The 19380-nt window shown below is 38.7% G+C and overlaps 4 protein-coding genes across 7 annotated transcripts; 2 read left to right on the top strand and 2 right to left on the bottom strand.

The window, feature by feature from the left end:
- Nucleotides 1-288: 288 nt before the first annotated feature.
- Nucleotides 289-10206, top strand: spat-3 (E3 ubiquitin-protein ligase RING2 homolog spat-3; the record flags this gene model as incomplete). 2 transcript variants are annotated; one of them, NM_001029733.6, is made up of 19 exons in its annotated part: nucleotides 289-374; nucleotides 564-914; nucleotides 962-1084; nucleotides 1134-2091; nucleotides 2147-2761; nucleotides 2808-3176; nucleotides 3226-3936; nucleotides 3990-4234; nucleotides 4773-4922; nucleotides 5606-5986; nucleotides 6033-7041; nucleotides 7090-7245; nucleotides 7295-7467; nucleotides 7550-7603; nucleotides 7738-8207; nucleotides 8252-9494; nucleotides 9544-9652; nucleotides 9709-9782; nucleotides 9833-10206. In NM_001029733.6, 19 exons carry the CDS (start codon nucleotides 321-323, stop codon nucleotides 10016-10018), a joined length of 7431 nt encoding a protein of 2476 aa, NP_001024904.2. The 2 variants fall into 2 exon arrangements, with proteins under 2 accessions (NP_001024904.2, NP_001024905.1); NM_001029734.5 differs by lacking the exons at nucleotides 289-374; nucleotides 564-914; nucleotides 962-1084; ... (5 more) ...; nucleotides 4773-4922; nucleotides 5606-5986 and having other exon boundaries at nucleotides 6228-7041; nucleotides 9833-10018.
- A 3606-nt stretch (nucleotides 10207-13812) lies between these two features.
- flp-12 (FMRF-Like Peptide) lies at nucleotides 13813-14936 on the top strand. 2 transcript variants are annotated; one of them, NM_076388.7, is made up of 3 exons: nucleotides 13813-13953; nucleotides 14538-14608; nucleotides 14666-14936. In NM_076388.7, exons 1-3 carry the CDS (start codon nucleotides 13890-13892, stop codon nucleotides 14786-14788), a joined length of 258 nt encoding a protein of 85 aa, NP_508789.1. In that variant the 5' UTR covers nucleotides 13813-13889; the 3' UTR covers nucleotides 14789-14936. The 2 variants fall into 2 exon arrangements, 1 of the variants encoding a protein (NP_508789.1); NR_136351.1 differs by having other exon boundaries at nucleotides 13890-14608; nucleotides 14666-14788.
- Nucleotides 14937-15770: 834 nt separating this feature from the next.
- Nucleotides 15771-17455, bottom strand: lnp-1 (the record flags this gene model as incomplete). Of its 2 annotated transcripts, none has more annotated exons than NM_001361798.3 (6): nucleotides 15771-16255; nucleotides 16294-16413; nucleotides 16469-16590; nucleotides 16776-16970; nucleotides 17026-17298; nucleotides 17348-17455. In NM_001361798.3, the coding sequence occupies 6 exons, from the start codon at nucleotides 17447-17449 to the stop codon at nucleotides 16027-16029; spliced, it is 1041 nt and encodes a 346-aa protein (NP_001348785.1). In that variant the 3' UTR covers nucleotides 15771-16026. The 2 variants fall into 2 exon arrangements, with proteins under 2 accessions (NP_001348785.1, NP_508788.1); NM_076387.7 differs by having other exon boundaries at nucleotides 15771-16243; nucleotides 17348-17449.
- Nucleotides 17456-18168: 713 nt separating this feature from the next.
- On the bottom strand, nucleotides 18169-19300 carry C05E11.2 (uncharacterized protein; the record flags this gene model as incomplete). The annotated part of the gene is made up of 5 exons (NM_076386.3): nucleotides 18169-18341; nucleotides 18390-18460; nucleotides 18545-18689; nucleotides 19124-19194; nucleotides 19262-19300. 5 exons carry the CDS (start codon nucleotides 19298-19300, stop codon nucleotides 18224-18226), a joined length of 444 nt encoding a protein of 147 aa, NP_508787.1. The 3' UTR covers nucleotides 18169-18223.
- Nucleotides 19301-19380: the final 80 nt, after the last annotated feature.

The raw sequence follows: 19380 nt of genomic DNA, 5'->3' as shown, positions 1-19380 counted from the left end.
ATTTGCCTCGAAAAATGTTTATTTTTGCTTCGAAGTCCTAAAATGTTGTTTTCTTTAGTTTTTTTTTAAGTTTTTGTTTAGTACAAAACATTTGGGAAAAGGTTGACCTTGCCCAAGATTTCATTGCACTTTCTCCTTCCGCCTCTTGAACATCAAATATTTTCCTATCCGTATGTTTTGTTAATGCGATCTTCGACAAAATTATGCAAATACAAATGTCGCCTACTCTCTTTTCTTACAATATTCTTTTATTTTTTGGTATCCACTTAACGTAAACTCTTGTTGCAGGTGTGAGTCATTCGCACAACACGAACTCAAAAATGGATGATTCTCCTGGACCGAGCACAAGTAAAAGTGCAAGAGATAAGGCTGAGGTTGGATTTTAGAATGTTTTTTGTTTCAAATACTAATTTCCTTTAAACGATAAAAATAAGCAAATAATAAAATGAATAGATTAACTACAAAGATTTTTTTTCTGATTTTGAAAACTGGATTTTTTTGAACTGAACTCAAAAAAAGTATTTGGAAAAAATAAAATTGTTCTCTAATTTTCCATTTCTCAGAACGCCGAAGAAAACACATCGGATTCTTCAAGTGATTCCGAGGTTTCATCAGCTTCAGAAAAAAGCGAAGAGTCCAGACCGTCGAGTGAAAAGAAAAAAGTGATTACCAGAGTTATTCCCGTCCGCCCACCCACTAGAGACAAAGGTCATCGTGTGAATCTCCTTGAATCGGGTAATGAAAGTGAGACGAAAAGCCTGTACCAACGAGCGAAGGAAGGAATACCTTCGTACAAGGGTAAACCGGAGATTAAACTCCCAACCACGAGTGAGCAGTATTACGATCTCGAGGAAGTGCTCATGAACCCAGCGAGAATGGAAGGCCGCGAACTTACACTCAATGCATACGATGCGGTTAGTGAAACACATTTTCTTTTTTAATTTTGAAAACTGGTTTTCAGGTCCGCAATAAATACAATGTTCTGCCTGGGAAGAGTGTATGTGAAGCTGATTTGCAAAAAGTAATTGGAAGTTTTTCCTGTGATGTTTGCCAAGAACTTATACAAGGATCTATTATGACAAAGGTGTTTTTTAATAACTATAGTTGATGAAAAATTAATAATTTAATTCCAGAAATGCGGTCATCGATTCTGTGACCAGTGTATTCTTGTGGCGTTTATGCGATCTGGAAACACATGTCCGACGTGTCGTCAGAACCTGGGATCCAAAAGAGAACTACAACAAGATCCTCGTTTTGATCAACTGATTTATCAGGTCGTTGAGAGCCGCTCCATTGTTGGTCGCATGATGGCTGAAAATCGAGAGCACGAAAAAGACGTCTACTTTGGAAGAAAAGGTTACATTGAGGGAGGAAGTGATTGGAATAAACGCTACGGAATCGATCCAAACTCAAAACTCAAAGCTCCTCGTCCACTGAAATCTGCTGGTAGAAAAAAAATTCGCTGGTTTCACGAGAGTGATGAAGATGGCTCTGTAAGAAAAGTCATGGAATCAAAGAAAGGTGCTCCGAAAGAGGATGATACAAATTATCTAGAAAATGACAAAGAGGGAACCTCGGTAGCTGCAGAAAAGGAGGTATTGGAAGAAGGTGAAATGGATTTCCCAATTGAGATTAAGTCGAGTGATGAGGAACAAACTGATCTTGATGATGAAGAAGAGAGCATGTTGGACTCTGACTTTGAGATTTCTGATAATGAAGACGTGTCCAAGCCGTCGTGTTCCACAAGTAAAAAGACAACGAATAGAAGTCGTGACTCCAGTGAAAGTGATAACGATTCTCGAGATAACGAATTGCAAAAGAAGAAGAGAAAGATGAAAAGAAAGAACGTGCCAAAAACGGATGGATCAGATGTTTCGAATGAAAGTTTCGATGAGGATGCTAGTGGTGAAGTGGTTGCCACGAAACTAATCAAAGAAAGCAAAAAGAAGCCTTGTGGACGGCCGAAAAAAAAGTTTGCTCCGGAGCTCATCGAAGGTGACATTCCAACACCTAGTGAAGATTCTCTGACATCTTCTGATGAAGAACGAGATGACAACGCTGCAGATCCATATGCATTTGTTTTCCAAAAAGGTTAGTTTTATTTCAAAATCAATTTTAACAAAGTTGATTAAATAATGTGTTTAAGAGTTCAATCGTGATCCTCGAAGAGATGGACATCCGGAAAAGGATAAGCTGTACAACTTTGACTTCATGATTGATATGAACCATCAAGTGGATCGAAAGTTCGAGAAAGATGGAGAAATTCATGTAATCAGCGATGACTCAAACTCGGAGCACGAATCTGATGAAGCGGAGGATCGCGAGAGTTCAATCGATTCTGAACATGAAAAAGAGATCAGCAAGTTTCTCAGTCACCGCCAGCCACTACCAAATCCGACTTCCGTAGATGATGACTGTCAAGTTATAACCGTCGTGAAAAAAGACGTCAAGCAATCTGCGATCACAAGTAAACCCGGTGAAACGTCTCCAGATTCTAGTTCGAAAATCGAGGAAAAGCCAGACAAAGTCTCTGAGGAAGTATCTGACGATGAGATGACTCCAGAACATATAACCGCTGACAAAGGAACAGATACGTTTCTCAATAATATTATGGAACACGATGATGAAATGTACGGAGGATACTTGTTCAGACCCGGAGACACTGGCATTAGTAGACCAAAAGTTCAAAGGGCGCCGGGAACTAATCGCTTATCAATGAATGTTTGTCCGGAAGCGGTTTATGTGGTATACCCACAACCAGGTAAGAATTAAATTGAAAGTTTAAATTAAATTCTGTTCTTTTTCAGTTCTAAAGGAAGGCAAGAAAAAGTTGGTCATACCCCCAGAAGACTACGAAATTTCATCTGATGAAACTGTTACATTGTCAGACTCCGAAGAAACATCACCTTCTGCAGAGATGGAACAATCGGAGACATCAGAAGCAGGCCCTTCTACTATAATCAAGACGTCGGGTACAGAAAGAGAGACACAAGGATCGTCTTCACCTTCTGAACCATCTACGTCCAGAGATCGTAAAATGCACAAAAGGAAGCTTGACACGAGAAGAAGAAAACTTGCGGATGATTCTGATCTCAGTGATTTTGATGTTTTTTCGATCGATGGAAACGAACTCGTAGCCACTGGTAAACCTATAATAAAACACAAAGTATTTTATGGTATGAATCAAAGTCTTTTCATTAAAAAAACGAATTGTAACAATTTCAGACTCAGCAAACAGAATGCCAAGTAAATCTAACCTTGACTTTACTGGTCGCCGTAACGCAAGAGAAATCCCAATGGAAGAAATTAGCCGACTGGCCGAGGAACAAGTGGCTCACGAAGAATATAAGATACATCGTCGAAGACAAGTTGTTCTGGAAGCCGTTGAAGCAGCGTCAAAAAAGTTGAATGTTTATGTTGACACTACAGAAGAAGAAGAAATTGAAGAGGAAGAGACACCTGAAGAAGAAGTTGTGAAAGTAGCGTCTCCGACAGCACCAATTGCTACTGAGAATCCTACAACTAGCACTGCACCGTTTGAAGAAGGAGTTGCGATGAAAGAAACACCTATTGAGGAAATATTTTTCGACCCAGATGAGCCATGTTCGTCTGCACAAGCTGCACAACGAGAGTTGATAATAGAGCGTGTTGGGAAAGAGCAACAGATTATTGAAGATTCCCTAGAGCAGAACAGAAAGCCAAGTTCTAAAACGGTAAAGGAGTCTGAGTCAAGAGAAGCGCAAGAACCCAGAATTGAGAAAGATGAAATGGAAAGTGAGCAACAAAAAAAGGACGCTGACAATCCGACTGTTGAAGTGGACAAAGAATCTGAAGCTAGTTCAAGTGAATCTGACAAATCGGATTTCGAAGATGAAACTCTTGACGCTCAATCAAAAACTGTCAAAATATCTTTAAAGCATGAGAAAACTGTTTCAGGTAAATTAAACCATTTAGCAAAAAATACAATTTAGACTAATATTTCGTTTTAGACGAGGAAATTGAAGACTTTGATACGAAATTTGGAGAATTTGTCGCAACTGCCGATGCAAAAATGATCAAGCGAACGATTGGAGAATACGTGTCGACCGAGTTTCTCAAATTGGTTGCTCAACAGCCAGCTGTTACTGACGAAGTGTTGGCGTTGGGTTTTTGCGTTCGAAACACTGATCAAGAGTTTTCAACGATCAAAGAAACGGGTAAAAGGACGAACAAGAATCCGGATGATGTTAGATTGGTGAGTAGAATACCCTGGCCCCACTTTGACGACTTTGATTTTTATGTTTAAAACAGTTTAAAAGTTTTTAATAAACCAAAAAGAACCGACATGTATGCCGTGAAAGTAGAGAAAAACTGGAAGTCAAATAGGGAAAATACGGATTGATCTTAGGATTAGGCTTGAGATTAGTTAGGTCTAAACTCAAGCTTAGGAAGAGGTTTAGACTCACTCAAGGAAAGTACACAAAACTGTAATTTTTATTCATTCTCTGATTAAGATTAGATTACTACTAAGCGGTCTGAAGAAAGAGTCCTTTTTTTGTGGTTTTCAATCAATTTTTTTCAATTTTTTTCTTCCATATTTTCATTAATATTACTGTAAAACATTTTGAGATAATAATCCAAATAGAGATAAATCACTTTTAAGTATGCTTCATATCTGATGACTCTAGAGTACAAATGTATTATGCTACTTTCCTTGACAAAATCTTTAAGCCACATTTCAAGTGGTCTACTTCTGATTTTACGTTTCAAAATCACCATACGTTTTGTTTCAGGAAAGCATGGTAAAAAACTTTCGTGAGAGTTTTGCTGCCAAGCACCGTCCAGTTCCCAGGAAACTGCCAACAAATATCGAACGAATGTACATTGAGAGAGCGCACATGGTGAAGTACAAGCACGTCGTTGACATGGAACCACTGCACATGGTCAGTTTCTGAATCCATGCTCACCACCTGCTCTCTGCTCGCGTTATTTTTACATCTTTTGAAAGTCATTTTGAAGCGAAGCAGCTGAAAACATGAAGTTGAAGCTGAAAAGTGAAAAACGTACAATACACGCCTAGTCCCTTCCCCTCCCCTTACAAATTGTAAATCAGATGCAAATGAGCTAATATTAATTAGCACCTGTTTTCGAAATCAGTCCTATGTGTATGTGTTTTGTTGAAACAGCGTGTGAGCCGATAAGCTTTATCCGGTGACCACCAGTAGTTGTGGCTTCTCATTTTCGAAGCTATATCTCATTTCCCTATTGTCTAGAAGGCTATGCGTTGTGTGAAAGCTATAAGCAATGCTCTACTCATGAGCTTGCGTGTGTGTAGTCCTATGTTCATCGCGGCGACCCGCTTTCTCTCTGAAAACCTCTGTTCCTTTCTCCTCTTCTTGCCGCACCTAGTTTCACATCAATTATTGTCGTCGCCGCCGCGGCGGTCGGTCCCTGTCTCTATCCCCATTTTGTACGTTGCCACAAAATTTTGTATTTCTGTGCATTAATTTTATCGCGGCACATTGATTGCTTTCTCCTTCCCTTCTAACGCGTACAAAATTTTCCCAAATTTTTCCCCCATTCTTGCCATGCCATAACAACTCTAATTCAATTTTTTTGTTTTCAGAAAATACTCATCGCCCTTCAAAAACAACAAATCGCTGCTACGTGTGCCAACTTGTCACAGCCTGTAACAGTAACGCCAGAAGAGCACGCGGAGCAAGTGCAGCTGCTTCACAACCTGCAAAATCCGAGCATTCTCCGGCCGCTTTTGAATAATCCACAGTTTGCGTTGACCTTGCACAAGGCACAACAACAAGCCATTCAACAGCAGCGTGCTCAACAAAAAGCACAGACACAGAAGGAGTTGGCGGCTCGTCAGGCAGAACAAGCTCGGGTCGAAGAACTTGCGAGGAAACGAATCGCTCAAGAAGACGCTGAAAAAGCTTTACGGCAAAAGGGAGAACAAATGAGTAATGTGTCTGGTATCCCCGTTAGTTCGGATCAGGTAAGTGTTTTAGTTTTAATATCATCTGTTCATCCCTTTTATTTAGAATGCTCAATCTTCTAATGCTCAACAAACGGGACTTATTGAGAATCAAACCACGACGACAAATTCTGACTCTCTTACGCGACCGAACACACTAGCCGACAATTCCCATTTGGGCGAATCACAGCAAATTCCAGTCATTGAAAGTATCCAGAGTTCTACCTCGGAAGCATTAAAGGAATCGGAAAACTACAAGGACATGCCAATTCTTACACCGGCTTCCACTGTCTCATCTAAATCTAGTGCCCCCGCCACACGCCGCCCGTCTAGGCCATGCAGCTCCTATGACAGACCTTCATCACCTTCAGTCGTAATACGTGAACGATTGGGATCTGACGGAGCTCTCATCAATAGACCACCGAACCGATGCAACATTGATAAATCTCGGTCTCGATCTCCAATTAGTCGTGCTCCAGTAGAAACTGTACGAATCAACGATCATGGGCAGAATGAGACCATTCTTGCTGGAAATATTACGCATACAGTGGAAACGACGATTCTTGAAGAAGGAACCAGCATTGGTCAAGATTCAACAATTAGATATGATGGTGAATGCTCAACCACTCAGTATATTGACAAGACGATTGATCTCGATAACTCGAAAAATGGTACAAATGTCGATGAGGAGCAGAGTAATGTTTTGAAATTACGGGAGAACGACTTAAATCGGGAAATGCTCCGTTACGCCAACCGCTATCATCCTAGTACGATGTTGGCAATGGGTAATCTCTCAATCAACGAACGCCACAATAAAGTTCAGCAAGTGCTTGCCTCTCAAGAACTTCAGGATTTGATTGCTCGTCATACATCTGGTGCAGTTAGTCAGACTCAAGTTGAAGTTGTTGGAGGTGAAGGCGTTTGTGCTGGAACTTCGGATGCCATTGGGGAAACTGATGAAGATGATGATGTTGAAGAGGAGCCAGAGTTCACGGTGGATCAGTTGGAATTGGCAAAGAAAATTCTTAAACAGAGACAAGGTTTAGAGTCGTCTGAAGATTCAGATTCTGATGAAGGTATGCTTTGAAAATTAGGCGATAATTGTACCTGTATTTTGGTTTCAGATATGGTGTATGACAACGTAGATGGATCTGTTATAAGAAGAGCCCCGCACAAAAAACGTGAAACACGAAAGAAAAAGAACATATTCGTGCCCAACATTCCGCCGAAGATTCGTCGGAAGTATGTCGACAAAAAGATTGAAATGGAACGAGCAAAATGTGAGTTGAAACCCCATCAAAGTTTAATGCAAAAATAAACAAATTTCAGATCGTGCCCGCATCAAGTCGCAGAAGATGGCGTCGATTCGAATTGCAGTTCCTCAGAAGCCAACGCAGCAGTTTGCCACTCCACAACAGCCAGTACGTGGCCCCGGAAAACATTCAGCTGCGGCAGCTGCTCGTGCAACACCCAAGCCAAAGAAGGCCAAAATGTCCAACGTGGTAAGAGAATTAATTCATTCCTCTCCTTTACTTCAAGAACTATCTCGTTTCCATTGATCTAATACTAACTAATCTCTTACAGCAAATGTCTATTGTCCAACCACCTTTGCCCCTTCATCAGCTGCAAGGTCACATGGTCCGTACGCTTCTTAAATTTACTAATCCATAATGTCGTGTGCCCCTTAAATGTTATAACCCATTTATACAATTATAGTGACTTGATTTATTGCATGCACGTGAACACAAAAAATATAGCTTGAATATTTTCAGAGTGCTCCAACCAAAATCACTGCTGTCCCGAATGTTGCTGCAGGATTCCATCAAAATCAGCAACAATTATACTCGGATATGGCACAAGCTCCACAGAGCACACCAATTCGAACAACACCACAACCCGGTACCGGCTCTGCCCCACAAGCCCAGACTCCACAGTCACATTTGGCTCAACTCGGACAATTTGTAAATGGAGCCAACCAACAACAAGCACCACAACAGCAGGGAATGTATACTGCTGCTCAGCTACAGGCCATGCAAGCAGCTGTAGCTCAGACGGCCCAAGCGGCGCAAGCTGCTTATGCTGCGGAAGCTGCATACCAAGCCCAAGTTGCTCAACAAGCCCGAGCTGCTCCACCACAACAATTAGTGCAGAGACAAGTTCCAGTCGGACATCCAGGACAAGTTAATGTTCCAATGCCGGCGCAAATGTTGAATCAAGGAAATCCACAAATGGCTGTGAATCCGTGAGTCTAAATAATTGTACATATTAATTAGAATTTTTTTGCAGGGCTCAAGCTCAAATGATGGACGAAAGACGGAAGATGGAAGAAGTCAACGCCGTTTATCATCTCATGCAATCTCGTGGTCAATTTCCACCCACTAATCAAGAACTTTTCCAAGTACAATTCGCACAGGCCCAAGCCGATCTTCGTTCAGCTGCAGCTCAGGCCGCACAAGCGGCTCAAGCTCAGGCTCAAATGACAAATATGAGAGCTCAAGCGGAAGCAGTTGCTCGTCAGCAAGCGATGATGAAACAAGAGCAGGCCAGAGCTCAAGCCGCTGCTAAGGAAGCGGCAAGATTGAAGGCGGAAACCGAAGCAGCCAAGGCGAAAGTCCAAGCTGAAGCAGAAGCCCGGAGAAAAGCTGAACAAGAGATGCGAGTTCGTCAGGCTCAGGCGGCGCAAACTCAGGCTGCGCAAGCACAGGCTCAATCGCAAGCCCACGCTCAAAATCAAGCACAAACTCAGGCGATCGTGGAAATTCAAAGAATGATTCAGTCGGGTCAACCTCTTTCAATGCAGCAAATGCAACAGCTTCAACAAATGTCTCAAGTTCAAATGCAGCATGCTCAACAAGTCCAACAAATGCAGCAGATGCAAATGCAACAGTTGCAAATGCAACAGTTTGCCGCTCGTATGCAACAAGGAACTCCGAAACCAGCGGTGTCACAGCAAGCCGTTCAACAAGGAATGCCGGCTGGAATACAAGGCATGCCCACTGGGATGGGAATGCAACAGTTACAAGGCCTCGGAATGCCTGGAATGCAGCTACCGCAACAAGCAGGACAATCCCAGCAAACTTCTCAAGCCCAGCAACAACAACTTTTCATGCAGCTTCAACTTCAACAACAACAACTGATGCAGCACCAACTTCAGCAGCAATTACAAATGCAACAGCATCAGCAGCATCAACAACAGCAGCAGCAAATTCAAATGCAGCAACAGCAACAGCTGGCTCAACAAGGCCTAGTGCCAAATGTTTCCAGTGCATGGCTCCAGCAGCAGGCTCAGTTGGCTCAACAACAGCAACAAGTGGTTCAACAGAACCTTCTGATGCGAGTCCCTTCCGCTCAGACACCGGTCGCCCCGCGAGCCCCTACAGTAGCTCCTCAATCAGTTGTTCAACAAGCACCGGCACCAGCTACACCAATTGCGATCTCAGTTGCGACTACACAAGTTACACGGCCGGAAACTGTTGAGCCATTTCGATCGATTTCCTCTGGAACTGGAACTGGAACGGAAAGAATAAATGTGAGCTAGTTTTGGTATTATTCTATTACCACTGAATTTTTTTTTTCAGAACAACGTCGAGTTGGAGCTGTGGCCTACAAACGGTTATTCCGAGAAAAAGCGCAAAGAAGGATCACAAGCGTCTCCTATTTTCGGCGCATCCGCTGGCGATTCTACTTGTCAGTTTTTTAAATTTATTTTGGAAAACTTTTTCATAAATTAAAAAAAAATTTAGTCTACCACGTCGCCTGCCTCATCCGATCTCGTTCCGCCTGCAATGCCGATGATGTGGGATCTCTTTGGGTTTTGGTAATTGTTTTGCTACAACCTGACACATCAATTGAATTCCAATTTTTCAGAGACTTGAGGATCAAACCCTCCTGCAATTCCAATTGCAACAAACTCTTGCCGAAGCGCAGCGCTTCGTGGGTAAACAGCACTTGGTGATTTTCTATGACGATGTTATGTCCGGAGAAGTGCAGCAGAGCAAGGAGTACGTCATCAACCGGGAATTCAAGCCTTCAAACCGCCAAATTCCTAACTAAAATCTTTTTCAATTTGTTTTGTGATTTATCGTCATTCACTCGCCGGTCTCTGAAACTTTGTATTTGTAATTATTGAGCACCACATTACCATCTATTTATTTTAAAATTTTTCGCCTCCACTTATGTGAATTATGAGGTGAAATTATGCAGATTCTCGACAAATGAATGAAAATGTTTTAAAAGCGTTTTAGTTTGAAAAAAATCGGTGTAGTGCCAGTCTTAGTCCTAAAATTATCAAATATAAAAATATAACTTTCAAAGGTTTTTTAAACGTTTTCCAGTACTGTCAAAATGCTACAGTTAGGTAATTTGTTTATGCTACTCCAAGTTCAAATTCGAGTAAAATTAAATGCTGTTCACCTGACAACGTTCCGGCTACCTGTACCTAAAATAACTTAAGTACCTGGCCGGACTTGATGAAGGTATTTCAGCTTTGAAACTTGCTAAGGAGGACGTTCAACAGCTTCGAAGGTTTTTCCAAACATTGTTTTTATTCTGAAATTTCCATTCAGAGCGGAATCAGCCTTTTTGATAAAAACTCACTTCTCCCCAAGCTCTGAAATTAAAACTTAAAACTATTTTCGGATGATTTTTTCTCTGGATATGCCATCTTGATGTTGTGTTTCTAATTTATAAAACATAATATTGAGATTGAAAATATACAAACTGATCATAGTCTCATGAATTCTCCCTGTAAGTCAAATTTTTCATTAATGTCGTTCTCTTTTACAGAACAATTCGAAAATGTCGTGGAGAAAAGTCAAACGTCTGACACGCAAGGATGAAAACAACACATTTAGGTTGCTCTCATCATTTATTTATTCACATTATTTGATCCGATCACTTTGCGAAATGTCATTTATTTAAAAAAAAATGGAGTTCACAAAACAGAAAAAATCATAAAATACACAAACTTATAATATGGTGCTGCAAATTTAACATACAGGTATCTGGAATTATTTAACAAACCTTAATATCGTCAACATTTAGGAACAATTCGACAAGAAAGGGACTCTCCCTATCTGTTTGTAGTGCATCTATAAGAATCTGAAAATATTGTCTTCAAATTATCTGTTTTTTTCGAGCTTCAAATTGTAACCCACCCAACCCATACACTACACCCCAAAAGTTTGATCGTGATGTCAAACGCATCGAAGCCACCCATCGCGCTTGTTTTTTAGTTGAAACTCCCTTAAAATCTCTGATGTTTTCCATTTGAATCCGCATTTGAATTGCACATCGAAACGTGTAAAAAGCCATAACGAGTCGGAACTACATTCGTAATGATACTTTTTTTCTAAAGCATCACTCCCCAATGGCTCGTTTCAATGACGTTTTTCAACAAAATCGAAAACCACCCTCGTACTTTTTCTTCTGTACAAAAGGGCAGTACGATTCTACGCTGAAGTGTGAAATGTGTGATGGGTATGGGAAATAGTATTGAAAAAAACTATGTAACTCAAACATTCAAAATACAAAAGTATCCTTCAAAAACAGTTGATTTCATTTTCAATGTTTCAAAATGACGTTAGTTCTACAAAAAAAGTTAACTCAACTCGACATGTGCTACTCAGCGGTTAAACGTTACAACTTTTCAAAATCACTACGAAAAACGCTAATTCGTTTTGCTTGCACGTATGGAAGATTTCAGAGCAATCATAAATTATGGATAACACTGAAAGTCTTTAACAACAAAAGTATTTTTGACGGAAATTTTTAAAAAACGGGAATTAGATTGACATAGTAACAAAATGTGTTTATCAATTACAATTACATCAAAAATAAAAGTATCATGCGACAAAGACATTCTTGATTAAATGTCGGAATTATCAATGCCGAGAGTGTGGATCAGGCCAATTAAACCGGATTACTCATTTCAGAGTGCTAAAATTTTTGAAGATTAGAATCAAATTCACTTCATTACGATGATTGCTCTGAACTAGCTGGGAAGAGAAACAAGGAATATTTTTGGTTTTTTTCTGGAAGGGGATTGTTTCACTGTATAATTTTTTTGATTGTAGACAATATTCACCCAAATGCTCACTTTTCCATTTTATACTATTGATTTCAGTGTAATGGAATGTACGACTGATAAAATCGTTCCAATAAACACTTAAGTCACCCCACTTGAGCCAACATTTGATATTTGACCAATCCACATACTGAAACTTGAGTAAATGGTTCCACTTCCTCTTCCTTTTTTCTTCAAGCCCTTCTGAAAAAAGTTCATTGGTTTTGAACTTGTCTTAAAACAGAACGGAAACTTATACGAGTTTCCTGAACGAGGAAAAGTTTTGGAGCAGTTTTTTCGAACTTTAAAGCTTTTCCAAATCTGATAAATTCAAAAGTGTTCAAACTGGTAAAAAGCCAGACGTTTATTAATGTGAAGACATTAAAATTGATTATGAACAAAAAAAGTAATTTCGAGTTGAAGTAAATTTACAATAGGAGCATATATTCTTTTTGAAACTGTTACCAGTATTATTTGGAAAATCTTTTAATGCTCACCGTGAGACCAGCTCTAATATTTTGAAGCTAAAAATTCACAACGCCACGCTTGCATATCTTGCTCAAAAGTCCGGTGGTATCTTCAGATGGCTCCTTAGAAAATCTTTTGATCATGCAGTCTTCCAGCCTGGCGGCCCTTTTAAGCCTTATATACGATAGGGGGATTACGGTTAATGCTAAATGGTTGCAAATGTGTGTTTTATTTACGTGATGATGTTTGATGAATCAGCATATGAAAATATTTTGGAGAAAAATAATGAGATAATCGAGTTACATGACACCTAGTTTGGAGTTGATAATATTAGTATGTTTGTTGATAATATTACTATTTGGTTTCAAATTGAAAAATACTGAAACTCAAAAATTTTGGTATACTTCTAGAATTGCCTTCCTGGAATTGGAAAACATAATTATTGCAGAGATCAAAATAGAAGCCTGAGATAATTCTGGATGGCTTTAAAGTTTCAAAAACCAGTAGTTAAACTTTGATTCTTATTGTGCCATTGAAACGATCTTGTTTTTAATCAAGATGCTTTGGGGAGTACTTCATCTCTATGACTTATGAATTCAAAGAAATACACACAGTGGGCGTCCTGGACATAAGTTAATTTTGGAAGAGTGTACATAGAATAAGAATTTTGTTTCAAATTAATTTGACAAGTCATCGAAATAGTATTTTACACATTTATGGGTAGGTTTTCTTGTGTACTTTGCTGTTTTCTTGTATAAAACAGCAACAGCGATTTCAAAATCTGTGAATAGATGCAATTGGTGGTTGCACTATATAGAGAGGGATAGGCTTCTCAAAATAGTTCCGTTTCGACTCTGTAAATTTGTCATGCTTCCGGAGATTGCACTCCAATTTAGACATTCTTTCAATAATGTTTTGTACGGAATCTCAAAAGTGTCTTGCATTGTTATATTGTGCACAATATTTCTGGACCCCCACGGTCGCGCCTTTTGCCTTCCAATTTGCGCCTTTTGTGCGTGTCACACCAGCATCACTTTTTCGCCGCCTTCATCCGGGATTCCTCTATCCTTCACAATCAGTATGGAGGAGAAGAAGCACTGCCGGCGGAAAGCGATGACGAGTTGTGTGGTGAGAGGACGGATTGCCCAATTTTCCAACTATTGTCTACCATCAATCTTCTCCCGAAAAGACACATGATTTCATTTTTTCTTTTCCACTCCTTCTATTTTTTTGCTGTCTTGGTGACATTGAGAGCTCAACTTCATCCACCATAATTTCTCCTCCCAAAAGGGGAGGACCATCATTAGGCCACGCCCACTTGGTCGGCACATAAGCTCGCCAGATTCAGATCGGCATAATATTTGCGCCACACAAGCTGAACTTTCAGTAAACATGAATGTTCAAGTCATCATCGCCCTTTTGTTCTGCCTTATTGCAACATGTGCTACACAGAAAGGTAAGCCACTAGTTCCTTGTTTCAGAAATAGCTTTCAAAATGTAACACTAGACATAGCTCTCCATGTATTGTTAAAACGAATTGGTGTCGTCGTGCTAAGAATTACAATTTGACAAGGAGTCTCCGAGTGGGTGAATCCTGTCAAAACCAAACATGTACATAAATCCTCAATACACAATCTAGTAATGCAATTCACTTCCAAAATATGTCTCAAAAATTAGGCGCAAAAAATTGGAATGTCCTAGCGTCGAGTCACCGACTCATTAATCCCATTAGTCCCAACTATTTCTCATCCAACATGCATAATTACACCAAGAAAAATTCCTCTTCCTGTTGTGCAAATAACACAAAGCGCAGTGTGGCCTAGCTGGAAATTAGGGACTCTTCTGGACAAAAATCTTTCTGAAAATAAAGCAAAAAAAAAACTAGATAAAAGTGAGATTCTGAATAACAAGTAGCAAATCGAGAAACAGAAACGGAAGAAAATATTCTTGGCCCATTGCATTTTAGGAACTCGTCTTATGGGGCCCAGCAAGAAAACCCGACTAGACACATTGATATTATCTTTAATGTATTGTTTTTAGTCAAAGGATCGCCTGAAGTACTCCCGGCAGCCATGTACGATGGGGAACTGAGCCACGAAAGCGTAAACAAGGTACTGTTACTGCTTACCGCACCGAGAGCAACTCGATCATTTCTCAATTGTTTTCAGATTAGTGCTCAGCTGCTGAATGCTCTATCAGAGTTGGAAGCACTTCAGGAGGGCAACCAGCAGCTCAAGATGGCCGAAAAACGACGCAACAAGTTCGAGTTCATTCGATTTGGACGAAAGTAGAGCATCATTTGAGCCGAGCATTGTTTCCAACCTTGAAAAGGATCTATTTAACCTTCTGAATCTCTGAATCTCTCAAATGTTCTCACTCTCTATGTCAATTTCGTAATGAATTGTGATAGCAGCCGATGAAAATAAAACTTGAATTGTTTTTCCTTGTTTATCCCGTGTTTATTGCAATTTTCCTTTTAAAAAATTGGAAGAAAATTGGAAATTTATAAAGCCTGTTAAATTTTGACTTGGAAATATGAAATAATACAATTTGAGTTTATAAAGCCAAATTTAGGCTGATATTTATAAAAGCTGGAAGAATCCTGTCTAACTTAAGTTGTTAGGAAATTTGTCATTCTTTTGAACAATCTTAAGATTGTAGTTTTACTCGTTAAACTCGTTAAAATACAACCGAAAATTGCGTTTTGATTTGATAACCAGATTTTAAAAAAATTAAATGATAATATAATTTTTAGAATATTTTAGTAGTTTGAAATTTCTTTCTAAAAACCAACAACAACAACATACCGTGCTCACCGAGAACTTCACACATCGCTACTTAACTACGCAATTAGACAGTTCAAATAGTTGGCTTAAAAATTAGCCAAAGTTTTGAAATCTGAATTTTTATATACAGTACAAAAGTTTAATCAACTGTATTAGATTTTCAACCTTCCCAATTTCAATTCTACTTGGAAGCACAAAAAAGTTACGAAAAATGTAAAAAGTTAAATTTCTATTTGTAATTTCAATTTTTACACTTTGTTTTGAATGTCTAATTGCTTCTGAAAAATTTCTCGTAAACTGCAATAAAGCATTTTATTTTGTTTTCAGGTTCCCATGCGATGCATAATCAGAAACGAGAACGAGATCGAAATGGAACTTAGAAAAATTGTTTGCTGGTTTTTAGCATTGATTAAAATCCGTGAAGATGTTCCATTGTTTTTCCTTGTTCACTCTTTCTTCCAACATTGTTCAATTTGAATTTCTGAATAAGAGCCCGCAAAGTTCATTAGATCAAAACAAAAATGTTAAAGTATTTGGCAAGGTCGAACAGAAATTTCGAATGATCTTCACAACAATAGTACAGATACCAGAGAACGGAGGCTGCAAAAACAACTATTTTGCTTTGAAAAAATGAGTTAACGAATAATTTAAGAAACGCGTTTTTTGGAGACGAGTGGAAAATTTGAATAATAACAAAAAAGAAACCCGGAACATGTTTAGTCTACAAGTTGTATGATTGGCTTTTAATGGAATTCAGTTTCCATTGTCTTGGACTCCGGGACCTTCTCATTTTCCGAGTCTGATCCTTTTTCAGATCCATTTTGACTGGCAGATGGGGTTAGGTCAGTTGACGGCTTCTGATTCTCCATCATATTGTGAGTATTTTCAGACGGACCAACTCTTCCATTGTGTTGAATGCCCTTTGGACCCATCGGCGGACGAGTCAACGGAATTTGTGGTCTGAAAATATATCTACAAAACTATTTCTGGAACTTTTGAGAGAAACATACCCCATTTTCTTGGCCGGATTAAGATGTCCGCATTCGAAGCACCGGAAGGATATATATGGATACTCGGCCGGAGTTGACATTCCATTATGTGTATGACAAATGGAGCAAATCAAAGCGTTTCTGAAAAATGAGGATCATTAGTTACCTTGGTATAACTTATTACGAGTCAACAAACCTGCAGTTAGGTCCATCGGACATAAAATAGTCAAGCACTCTGTCAAAGGCAGTTGTCTGGCGAAGGAATGGACGAATTGGGACAGCATTTCTGTTCCGCTGGTGATAAGGGGTCATGTTCATCTGAAAGAATACATTTTGTTTAAGTGTCTATAAAGTTAGGTAATTTTGCCAAAATATCAATGACTGTGCTTCTACTTGGCGCAGGTTTCAGAATCTCTCAGATAAAATATGTGGTCGGTAATTTAGTTATGAATTGTCCCACTTCACATTCAAAATTGAGTGTCAATTTAAATATTTTCACTTACCGAGTTCATGGCAGAGTTCGGACCTTGCGCCGTTGGAGTTTCAACTCTTTTTTGCTCTTGCTTCGGAGTTGCAAACATTGACGAGTCAGCAGTAAGCTTCTTGATAGGCGATGGCGATTTGAGTGTTGAATCATTTTTGTCAATTGTCGTATTCTGTTCGATCTTCTCATATCGGTCCAATATCTCCTTGGCTTCCTGAATAAAGTTGACTTAAATTTAAACTTTTAATGTTTTGGTCTAAATATGTTACCTTAAACTTCAGAGTTTCTTTAACAAGATCCAGCAATGTAGTCTTCTGTGAAATCGCATTTTCAAGTTTTTGAGTGGTACGGTTTGTCCTCCACGAGAAAAATCCGTTAATCACGTAGCGACCAGCAAGAACAATACCAATTGCTCCCAACATCAGAGCACACGCCACATACGTTTTCTGCGGATCTTCGAATCTCAGCCATGTGTGAGCCATGGCAATGCTCAGAATCACGACGATGCTCATGTAGTAGTAGTACAATGTGTTTGTGTTACTCTGAAAATATACAACGTTTTGAAGAAAAAGTGAACTTTCAAAAACTTGCGGATGAAATTGTCTGAAGCCTCTTTTTCAGATCATCAATTGAAAGAGCAACTCGCTCAAGCTCTGTGGCAGGCGATTTGTTCCTTGAAAATAAGTTACCCATCTGAAAAATAAATTACATTTTAATTTTAAAAAAAGGAAGGAGCAAGATCTAAAAAAAAAGAGAACATGATCCGAAATCGATAAAACCAGAGACCCGTTCTTAGTGACCAACGCTCGTAAAACTGTTATCGCAGCGACTATAGTCAAAGGTCTTTTTTGAAAATATTGACCAATTTTCGCCAATTACGTGTTTGTCACGTCACTCACCATCTTTCTTCACAAAACAATTCAATGGGCTGAGAAGAGGAGCAAATGTGTCTCTCACCAGATTTCCAACTGACATGCAGTTGTGCAGTTGCGCAAAAAAAAACGCTAGCGTGGGTTCTCTTTTGTCAGTGTAACAAAACTAAGGAAAACCTAGGAGAAATAAAAGTTTTGAGAAGAAATGAAAACAAGGTGAATGACGCTGAACACGTGTTTACTCATCAAACTTTGCTATTGTTAACAAAGAGATAAAACTATAGAATGTTTTTCGAAAATTATTTGAATTAATTTTCGCGTAACATTATAAGAAATCATTTTTAACTATGCGGTTAACTGAAACTTGTATAAAAACATTGTAAAAAACGAGAAAAAGACAGTAAAAATGACAAATCACGATAAATTAATTTGAACGTCAACAAGTGCGCAAAGTAACGGTTGGCGCGTTTTGCGTGCTGTGCGCAGTTGGTGTGTCGTGTTGGAGGAGGAAGGAACACATCGTTGAAGGAGGCAAGAAAAAAACAAAGCGCATTTATTATGGAATTGAGAATAGAAATAAAACATGGCATGCAAATTATAAGACAACTTTGGATTCAATTTCAATTTTGACAACATAAAGTGTTCTAATCAACGAAACGCCGACTTTGTAGAAGCCATACAAGAATTGCTCCCAACAATGGATTAGAACAAAACTGAAAATTATTAAAAATGAAAAAAAAATCATTTCATTTATGCCCTACATCAATGTGTACACTGCAACGGTGTTTCTGTTAGCAGGGTTGTCGGACAGGTAGACAATGATACAAGAATACTGAAAAAAAGTTTGTGCGTATGCTGATAAAATTGAAAAAATGTGTTTGAAAAGCATACCAAGATGTGCGTATCAAAAACTTACTATTAAAATAAGGAAACATTTAATCATAAATGTGACATATCGGATTGTACTCGCTGCCGTGTTCAAAAAAGTTTGACCTGGAAACATTACGTAGCAAACCACAACTCCTCGTTTTCTAGCAAGGAAAGTTCGTTTGATGAGCCATCTGGAAAAATTAAACAAAATTTTTATGTGAAGTAAAACTTTTTTTTACTTCCTCAGTTGTATTGTAACAACTCAAAAATTGATGAATTGGACGTAACCGGGATAAAAGCTGTCAAATTAAAACAGTTAGAGTTAGGGAACTTAGATCAAGACCAATTTTTATTTGTTCCAGGGTTGCAACATAAAAAACGTTAAACTAAAGAAACAAAATAGTCGATAACAAAAATATATAATTTATTATCCAAACTATAAAAGATAATATATCTGTTGAAGACAAATAAATACATAAGCAATTACAAATTTTGAGAAAAAAACTTTTCAATTAGCAATTGTGCACAATTAGTAGCGGAAATACGGTACGATAAACATCTTGGAATTTTATTTTCCTGATTATGGCTTATCAATAACCCATTTTATTATATCTGATTTATTTACCGGATTTTTAACAACACGATGACTCCCACAACAAATCGCGTTTCAGGTGAAGCTTCAGGACGGCTTACAAGCTGAAATTTCAATTTTTAAAAATTGATACACTTTCTTCACTTTTTAGGCTCTATACATATAACTCACGGCAAACAATAAAAAATGCGATAGGAATTTCAGTTTCATTCTCGAGAATATTTCTAAAACAGAAGCCATGAATTTTTCTTAGATTGCATTTTATAGACGTGCCTATAAAGCATTTGATT

This window comes from Caenorhabditis elegans, chromosome X (genome assembly GCF_000002985.6).
Source record: "Caenorhabditis elegans chromosome X".
NCBI lineage: Eukaryota > Metazoa > Nematoda > Chromadorea > Rhabditida > Rhabditidae > Caenorhabditis > Caenorhabditis elegans.
Note: the sequence above shows the minus strand (reverse complement) of the source record. Positions and strands in the feature narration are given on the sequence as shown.